Source organism: Rhincodon typus, chromosome 18 (assembly GCF_021869965.1).
Source record: "Rhincodon typus isolate 14 chromosome 18, sRhiTyp1.1, whole genome shotgun sequence".
NCBI classification, from domain to species: domain Eukaryota; kingdom Metazoa; phylum Chordata; class Chondrichthyes; order Orectolobiformes; family Rhincodontidae; genus Rhincodon; species Rhincodon typus.
The window spans coordinates 10410464-10420370 of NC_063349.1; the positions used below are offsets into that span (position 1 = coordinate 10410464).

The 9907-nt window shown below is 41.2% G+C and overlaps 1 protein-coding gene across 1 annotated transcript in view; it reads right to left on the bottom strand.

Moving 5' to 3' along the window:
- LOC109912901 (A disintegrin and metalloproteinase with thrombospondin motifs 20-like) overlaps positions 1-9907 on the bottom strand; it is a 344616-nt gene that overhangs the window by 14784 nt on the left and 319925 nt on the right. The window contains exons 32-36 of the mRNA XM_048607987.1: positions 8884-9084; positions 6678-6807; positions 3545-3639; positions 3372-3466; positions 1826-1959 (exon numbers count right to left, since the gene is read on the bottom strand). Of these exons, the coding sequence (XP_048463944.1) occupies positions 1826-1959; positions 3372-3466; positions 3545-3639; positions 6678-6807; positions 8884-9084 (655 nt within the window). The remainder of the gene's footprint in view (positions 1-1825; positions 1960-3371; positions 3467-3544; positions 3640-6677; positions 6808-8883; positions 9085-9907) is intronic.

The window sequence follows — 9907 nt, forward strand, 5'->3', positions numbered from 1 at the left end:
CAGGGACGGGTCAGCGGGTTGGAGGACCGAGCGGTGCGGGGACATGTCAGCGGGCCGGAGGCTCGAGCGGGGACAGGTCAGCGGGCCGGAGGCTCGTGCGGAGCGGGGACGGGTCAGGGGGCCAGAGGACCAGGGACAGGTTGGGGGCCGGATGATCGAGCAGAGCGGGGATGGCTGATAGGCCGGAGGCTCAAGCAGAGTGGGGACGGGTCAGCGGGTAGACCACATGTCGAAGCCCCCTGCTACTGAAAGACTGTAATGCTTATCTTAACTTTATTTTCATTTTTCTAACTTGTGCTATGAACAACTGTAAGTAATGCAACTTTTATTCTGTTCTTTCTCCCTTTTATTTCTTTATTTTGTATCTAAGCTCTATACCTACGTACTTAGTACATAAGATGGTGCCATATGGGGCGACATTGTAAACTTTTCACTGTACTTCCGTACTTGAGTATATGTGACAATAATGGATATTCTATTCTAAGTAATGGAACTAGTGGTTGTGATAGGAGGGAAATGTATAGTACAACTCTTTGTACTTAAACTCATGAGATAGTCAAAGTCAGCTTGAAATCATTACAATTTTTGCAAAACCAGTGAAACAAATGAGTAACATATTGTTGCAGGGGCTGCTACACTGTTAGAGCAGGCAGACTAACACTACGTTACAACAATGCTTAAATGGACTGCTGTGACTAAGGTCAGATGAACTCAGGGTGCAGGGTGAACTCAGCTGTTGCAGTTTGAAGATCAAGTCCTCTAACTCCAACACAGCATAGGTAGAAACTATGGCCAACAGAAATTGTCCATGTTTTTGGCACTGCTGTAAATTCAGCAGTCAATTTCAGCTAAAAAAATTGTATTTTCGAAATTAAATTCAGAATCATGACAATATGTCAGATGGCTATTAAAATTTGTAAAAGTATTTCCTCTCCTCTTGTTGAAATGTTTGGAAGTGCAAGGGAATTTTAAAAGTACAACCTGAGCTAAAGAAGGTAAGATCTGGTAGAGATTTTGAAAATTAGGAGCCGTGAACAAGATAAAGGGATTTGATGAAAGATCTTATCAAGTATCAGTCTTCAGGAGGGCCTTGACATCGGTTAATGATAAAGCAAGCTAAATTAGTGTATTCTGAAAAATCACACACAGATTAGCTGGTCACATACCTCACTAACTGTTTGTGGGACCTTGCTGTCTTCAAAATGACTGCTGCATTTTGCTGCTCTGCAAGTGTGACGACACTTCTGCTAGCATTTCTTTGGCTATAAAGCAGTTTGAATATCCTATGATTGTCAGTGATGTTATTAAAAGCAAGTACTTTCTGCCTTCAATTTGACATCAACTATAATCCTCACATTATGCACCATCACTTTCATCATCAAAACTCAAGCTATCTGTCCTAATACCGCTTGTTTTTGTAAGTGGTGGAGGCTGGTACAATTACAACATTTAAGGGGCATCTGGATGGGTATAATGAACAGGAAGGGTTTGGAGGGATATGGGCCAAATGCTGGCAAATGGGACCAGATTAATTTAGGATATCTGGTCACTGTAGACGATTTGGTCCGAAGTGTCTGTTTCCATGCTGTACAGCTCTATGACTATGTATTCATCCCAAAAATCCATTCTGTAAAATAGCAAACAATTATTATTTGTTCAAAATATAGCTACAGTTCACATAATACTGCATAATAAAGACCTATGATGAATTTCGTAGCTGTAGTACAGATCAGTTCTGTGATTCATCACCAACTGTTCTTTGCTTTCCCTGATTTTGTTCAATGCAAAACATTTTCCAGCCAAGAAAAATGAGGAAAGTACTTACTTATGATCTGCATTGTGCTAATATCGAAGCGGATTCTGTGAAACACAGTGTACCCAGCTGCCAGATAGTCGTTTTTACAAGAACAATCTTTTCTTCTGTTTCCATTATAAGGGCATTCGTAGGGATTGTGCAGCCTGAATAGAAATAATACAGTCAGAAATTCCTATTACAATTATTTTCATACTGACATTCTGATCAATATCTATTATGCAAGTCATCAATACTTTCCCTGATTTTTCCTGTCTTCAACCAAATTTCCGTTGCCCTCCACCCTCTTCAGTACTATTCTGGAAGGACCTGTATCCAACACTTGCCAATTCTTAATCAATGCTACTCTGTGTGTTAAAGGTGTTTTGTCCACTTTATTTCCCTCTCCACCCAGTGAGATGATGCCTCTCTTTCTGAATGATGTGAACAGTGGCTGAGGTCACATTAAGGCCTGTGCAATACAAGAAACCAATTACATGGATATCAGCATTTATCTGCTAGGGCTCAGAAATGTTTGATCATTATGTTGAGGTTTTAGGACAAGAGAACCTTTCCTATTGTCATGAGATGTTATAAAATATGTTATAAAGCAGAGTGTTTAACCTTAAGCACGGAGGTTTTAGGTCGAATTGCAAACCACATTCTAAATACTGGATTCAGCTGTAAGACTGAGCATTAAATTAATCCGTCTCATCTGAAGGCAAACACCAGGGCAGATCTTGCAAAATTATTGCTATTGTTGAAAACTGAAGTCATTCTTTCATTGAGGAAAGAAAATATTTCCTTGTTGGGAGTAACACCTTGTCATTATTGGGCTGATTATCTGTTTGTGTTGCATACTAGGTGCCCAACGTGGGGAATCATATGTGTGTGTGTGTGTGTTTGTGTTGGTCACTGTTTTCCCACCCTACTGCAGCAGCAGGAGCAAGATGAAGAAAGGGAAGACGCAGTGAACTGGTAATTGTTCTGTCAGTGGAGTTTTCATGCTGTGAGAAATTTGCCTCATTTTTATACGAATTAAGAAACGGTAATGGTCTTTACAGAATACACTAAGCGGTACCCATCCATTGTAAATGAAAGAAGAAGGAAGCTCTACCTTCTCACAAAAAATACAGGTGATCTCTGATCTGTGCAATTGTGATGTCAGAAGGTTGTTGGTTCAAACCCCTCTCCTGGAGCTGTAGAAGATGACACCTAATGAATTGCTGCTTGATGAGAGATGCCTGTCTTTCAACTGTTAAATGGAAGCCAGCATGGAAAAGATCCTATCACCATTCAAACCAACTGGTGCTTGACCCAATCTATATCCCCCAACCCCTATCATCAAAATCAGTTACTTGTTTCATTTACAGCTTTTGCTGTGTGAAAATGGCTATATTTATCCTTGAAAGAAGAATGACTACATTTTTTAAAAAGCAACTAACCATTTGGGCACGTTCTGAATACAGGAAGAGGGGGATACACAAAAGCTTTATAAATGAAAACTGTCTGAAAGGTTCTGACTGTTGTGATTCTCGTGTAAGGAAGGTATTTACTATTCTGCCAGCTAGTTACTTACCTGTATCCATAGACCTCAGAGTAGTTGTCTGCCTCTCCGCTGGATAAAGTGATATATTCCCTGGGATAATCAGAATGCATTCCTGCACAATATATCTGCAAACCAAAGTATTAATATAATGATGTCACACGCAAGATTCTGAGCAAACAGTATGCAGTTTGCTAACATAATACCTTTATTATTTTGCCTTCAATTTTTAGCAAGTACTCTCCATCCTTCTGAACTTCTTTTGTCTTCTGGATATCACTGCAACTTGCTGAAACATCACCTTTAAAACATTTAAGATTATATTTAGCATCATGTCATCCATGTGATACTAAACCTTAATCACAGACGTAGCTAAATGGAGGGATTCTTGGCTCTTCAGTTAAAAAGGCTGTGAGTTTAAGTCTTGTACCAGTACAGTTGTAGGGTAGTGTTACACTGTCAGATGCGATATCTTTCAGGCCAGGCATCTAACTGAGACCAGATGTACTTTCTGAGATAGAATTATTGAATCTCTACAGTTTTGGAAGCAGGCCATTTGGTCCACTGAGTCCACAATAACCCTCCAAACAGTATCCCATCCAGACTCACCTTCGATCCTATCCCAGTAACCCTACATTTCCCATGGCTAATCCACCTAGCCTTTACATCCCTGGACACTATGGGCAATGTAGCATGGTCAATCCACCTAACCTGCACACCTTTGGACTGTGGGAGGAAACTGGGGTACCTGGAAGAAATCCACACAGACATGGGGAAAATGTGCAAACTCCACACAGACAGTCGCCTGAAGTTGGCATCAAACCCAGGTCTCTGGCACTGTGAGCAACAGTGCTAACCACTGAGCCACCATGCCACCCTAGGTAGTTACAGAAGACTTCCTGCCATGATTTTAGGAGCAGCAGCAGCGATTGCTCTGGGATCACAGGCAATACTTAGACCTCAATCTAAATGACGAACAATAGATTATCTGGGCATTACTTGATTGCTCGTGAGAGATGAGCAAATGAGCCATGCTCCACTATAGAATAACAGCAGCCTCAGTGATGCCAACAGCCTGGGTTTAATTCCTGCTCTAGCTGAGGTTACCATGAAGGACTCTCCTTCTCAACCTCACACTGAGACACAGAGGCCCCCAGGTTAAACCACCACCAGTTATCTCTCCCTAATGAGAGAGCTGCCCTATGATCTATTGTACCCTTACAGTACAACAATAGCTTTCAGAATCTCTATTTCAGAAATACTTCACTGGATATGAAGCACTTTGAAATATCCACTGATGGTGTAAGGCATTGCAAAGGGAAAGTTTTAACAAATTTGAAAGTTCAAGGCAACGAAAGTGGGACTAAGAAATAATGGGCTAAATTTAACACACTGCCTGCAGGGAGGAAAGCAGGCAGCTACGACACTTGATGTGCTTTTGGCAATGTTCCCACTGCCAGCTTTCTCACTCTAGCCCGGCATGGTTTAGAGTGTTGTGTAGATTACCTGCTCCTGGCCTAGCTGAGGCCATGATTCTATTAAAAAGGGTTAAGAGAGAGACTGGTGTTCAGTGCGTAGCCCAGTGGGTTGAGTCCTGTCGGGCTGATGGCCAATTAAAGATGGGGCGGGGGGGAGGCCTCTTTACACCCACCCACCTCCCCACGTCCTTGATGCCAGAGGTCCCCTCTTGCAGTCCTTCATGAGCACCATCACCCCATGTCCTGTCCAGTATGTCCCGCAACCACCCCCTTCCTCAACTTAAGGTCTACCAGGTTGACCCTTGCAAGATCCCAGAATTATATGGATGTTTTAAGTTCATGGCTGAACATATCCTGCAGCACCAGCACTGGCTGTGATTCCTACTGTTACTCTGTCTCTGGGCAGAGCTCCAGGCCTCTGACTGATTGACTAGCAGCTCTGCGAGGTACACCGCCTCCTAGAGGTAGATAAACATCTCGAGTTCAGCTTATTAATGGGTCATCACCCAAACAATTAAAGTGGGAAGAGAGCTCCTGAACAGAAGTGGGTTCACCCCTCACATTGATATTGGGGTGCTGTAGGCTTAGCATATAAGGGATCTTGTGACACAGTTGCAGTGTCCCTACCTCTGGGCCAGGATACTTGGGTTCAAGTCCCACCTGCTCCAGAAGTGTATGACAACATGGGTGAACCAGGTTGATGAGAAAATATCTATAATCCAGCCTGGCTAATGTTAATTTATAAATTAAATGCTGGGAACTAATTGTTATCTAAATATGTATCTTGGGTGCCATAATCACTGCCGTTCCACAGTCATGTGTTGAATAGCAATGTATCGGTGCATTAGCCACATGGATGTCAGCAACAAATACACTGAGTCTAGAATAGCGCTTATTTCTTACGTACGGGAACCAAAAGACATGCTAAATGGCTGGAATAAGTAAAAATACAATTGGTAAAATAGTACAAATAATGTATAGCAATCGAAGGCAGAGAAAGTAGGCATGGAAGCAGATTCTTGAATTGTTCCCCACTGGCGAGGAGTAGTGCTCACAGTGAGTGTTGCTCGAGAAATCACGGGGTCCATGATTTTCCCACATTATCTTAAATGGGCAAATATTGCAGCTTGTGCATCTGCAATTTCCCAAATATCAGCAATTGCCACCAACAGTTTAACTGGGTTTGCCAGTTATTAGAATTGCCTCTACATTAAATAAAAAACATTCAAATGATATTTTTCAGTGTCAGGTTAATGAATAATAAAGCTGATATTTGAGTAGCATTTTAACTTTTGATTTTGAGGGATTATTTCAGCATCACAGCGTGTGTGAACTAAAGCCAGCGGAGCCTCTCATTGTCAGCTGCTGAATTTATCGTAGTGAGCGGCCACAGCTTGGCAGCTGTTTAATTGGATTTTCTTTCCCTCATTTTTGAACGGTCACTGCCTGGTGCTTCAATCTGCCTGTCTGCATGAACGAATCAGGTTTTTTTAGGCTAGGTTCCATGACATTTGCCCGAATGGGAACACTGACATTCTGTCTCAGAGCAGAAGCAGGGGAGGTTGGTTCTTAGTTGAGGGTGCAGGGGGGTTGAATCCTGTCTTTGTTAGCCCTCTGGCAAACAGTTGTGGAAATATCCAACCATTGTCCTCTGTGTGATCTTCTAACAACAAGGCTTTAAGCGGTATTTCTTTCAAGATTTTTCAACACAACACACAGATAAAAGGAGGAATACCAAATTTCCTGTTGGGTGTGACACAAATTAATTGTTGTTAGCAATGGAATCACATAGAATTAAGTTCATTCCGTTTTTTTAAAAAAAAGGACACAAGTGTAAAAAATTAAAAATCAAGTCACTTACAAGCATCGTTGAAGCAAGGAGTCTGGAATTGTGGCTTTTGATTTGGAAGACACAGTTCACTTAGTTGACTGTTATCAGTCAAGCATTGCACTTTTCTCTCCATTATCCCAACACCACAGGTCACTGAGCACTGAAATAATTTGAAAACAATCTTAATAGAAATAGAATCATAGAATCCCGACAATGCGGTAAGAGGTCTATCTGGCCCACAAACCCTGCAAAGAGCATCCTACCCAGACTCCCACAATATTCCCCTAACCCTACAATTGCCATGGCTAATCCACCGAGCCTGCGCACTATGGGGCAATTTAGCACTGCCAATCCACCTAATCTTTGCACTGTAGGTGGAAACCAGAGCACCTGGAGGGAGCCCAGGCGAACATGGGGAGAACGTGCAAACTCCATACAGCGAGTCACCCAAGGCTGGAATCGAACTCAGGTCACTGGCGCTGTGAGGCAGCAGTGCTAACCACAGAGTCACTGTGCTGTCCTATAACGTATTTAAAAGGTGACACATTGGCATTGATTCATTTAATTTTGCATCTGATTCTGAATTGCGTTGTTAACTGCTAAGTCAACTTATTTGTTGATGCGTAATTGCCTATGGGCCCGTGTGGCTAATTTAACAAATGTTAAATTTAAGCACTTCTGGACTTTACTGTGATAATCCAGTTTTTGTGAACTCAAAATAAATTTTTAAAAAAGACAAAAAAAGGAAATACAAGTATTCAAGTTGAAACAATGAACTGCAGATGCTGAAGATCTGATGCAAAATCAGAAATTGTTGGGTGAAACTCAGCAGGTCTGGCAGCATCTGTGGATAGACTGCCGAGTTAAGGTTTTGAGTCCAGTGTCCCTTCTTCAGTATTTAGGTTTGACAGCTTTAATTTCCTGTTTATCCTTCACGACAGTTTGGCTCTGTGGTATCAATGATTGAGACTTGAGTGCACAATGTGACTGGCACTGGAATACAATGCTGATGGGGAGCTAGACCGCTAGAAATGGCATCTACGAGAAGTTAAACAGAGGTGCCATCTGAAACAGATGTAAAGGATAACGTTGCACTATCCAAATGGTGGGAGGAGAAATTGTTACAGTGTCATGAGGAATATACATTGGTCATGGGTCTTTCGTGTTCACTTAGAATGGTCTCAAAGTATCACCGCTGAAGCAAGGCTGCTCAGTTGTTACTACATTACTCTCAGGATCTGTGTTCCATTAAGAAGTGTATAATCATTGAATACGTTTTAGGAGCCGTTCACAATCCTGCAGACTAACAGCACAATCACCTTTTAGTAATGGCAGGCATCCACGAAAAGGACACATACACCTAAGCTGCACTAATCACGAATGAACACAAGATGATTTAACAGATGGGCTAAGTTTTAAGAAAGCAGGTTGTGATCAGTTTAAGCAACTGATTGCTTACTAAATCCAGATTTTACTATTTATTTTACTGGTTCTCTTGCCAATTTCTTCCCTTCCCTTCCTCCCAAGAATATTGGCTCCTTGTGGAATCCAAGCCAATGGACACCACTTAGTTTCTGTACCTAATAAGGAGAAGATTATTCATGTGTTAACTTTGAAAATGGATGTTAAAGGCTATTTGATCATTAGGGTCACAACCCTGACAGCGTCCTCCAACATCATCCACCCACATGCACTTCCAAATTGGTTTGCTGGATAATGATTAGGAATTTGAAGCTGAAGCCAGTTTCCATTTCTTATGAAAGACCCCAGAGCCAATTTGTAGCATTTCTATTGCCACTCTGGCTTAATCCAGCGAAACTGGTACAGGTGAAGATTGAACTCTTTCATGTCTATCTATTGCAGGTACAGGCCCTCTTGTGGCACAGTGGTAGTGTCCCTTCCCCTGGAGAGGGAGGCCCAGGTTCAAGGCCCACCTATTCTAGAGGCATGTATTAACATATCTGATGTTTTAGATTAGAAAAATGAGTTAAATATTTTTGTTTTAAAATTTATATTGGAGGTACTCAAAAGGTTAAACTGAACATTAGGAAGTGGAAAATACTCAGACATTCTCATTGAAATTTGATTACTAAAACTGCAGAAAAATCACATTTGCTCAAAAATTCAACCACATCACAAGATGAAATCTCAAGTCAACTTTCTTCTTTTAGAAGACAGAAAGTAAGAATTATTAAGGACAAATAAACAGCAAGAGTAGTTTCGAAATCCAACATACCTTGCTCCAGGCTCCCACTCTCCAGCTGGCTGTTGGGCGACACTCTCTGATATTACATTCATGTAGACTGGCAGGTGGTGGACCAGGGCATCCACTGTTTGATGTTGATGGTAAGTCATAAGAATAATGATCTTGGCTGGAGTGGACCTCAGTGCAGTAAACCATCCTTTGCTGATATCCTGGGCCACAACTTGTTGAACACTATGCAGGTAAAATGAATATGTTCAATTGGATGCTGCTATTCAGAATTATAAGCTACAATACTACATTTGTAAGCATATACTTCCATCGATATCAATGTAACTTCATCTCTAAATTGAAGTAAATCTTGCTTTTCAGTGTTCACAAGTAGGAAAAACAGCAGAAGGACCAAAGAAAGCAGCTACAAGACAGTGTTAGTCCTTGATCTGGACATCGATTTTATTTTCATCTGATATGTGGTCATTCTCTACTTGATCAGAACAACATTTGGCTCCTTTGACTTAAAGTGTTTGTACAGTGGTACATGTCTAGACATGGGCTGTAAACTGCATCCGAAACATTATTGGCACAGCGAATACAATTTAAGCTCAAAACTAACATGAGCATCTTTTTCCATAATGATATAATGATCCAGTTTCCCATATAAGGGATCTGAGTGAGATCTAGCACGTTTAAAACTGCTGACCATACCCAGTGAAACTGCCCAAGCACAATGTACTTAACTGTTAAAAACATTAATGTACAGTTATTACAAGTTTTTGACAAAAAAAATGTAATCAAAGTATCTCAAACTATAATAATTTGAGGCAACTTCCCATCTTAGAAAACAGCAAGAATGTTTTTTTTCAGAGAGTTGCACTATTTGTTGCATCATTGATGGCCAATGCATAAGGATAAAGGAACTGCTTCATCCACTATTGCTTTAAAATCACTAACTGCAGTTTTTCTGACAAAATATATAACTGTAAAAAGTGAGTTGACTCACAGATTGTCTCCAACAAACTCTATTGCGGGTAGAGGTAATAGGAACTACAGCTGCTGG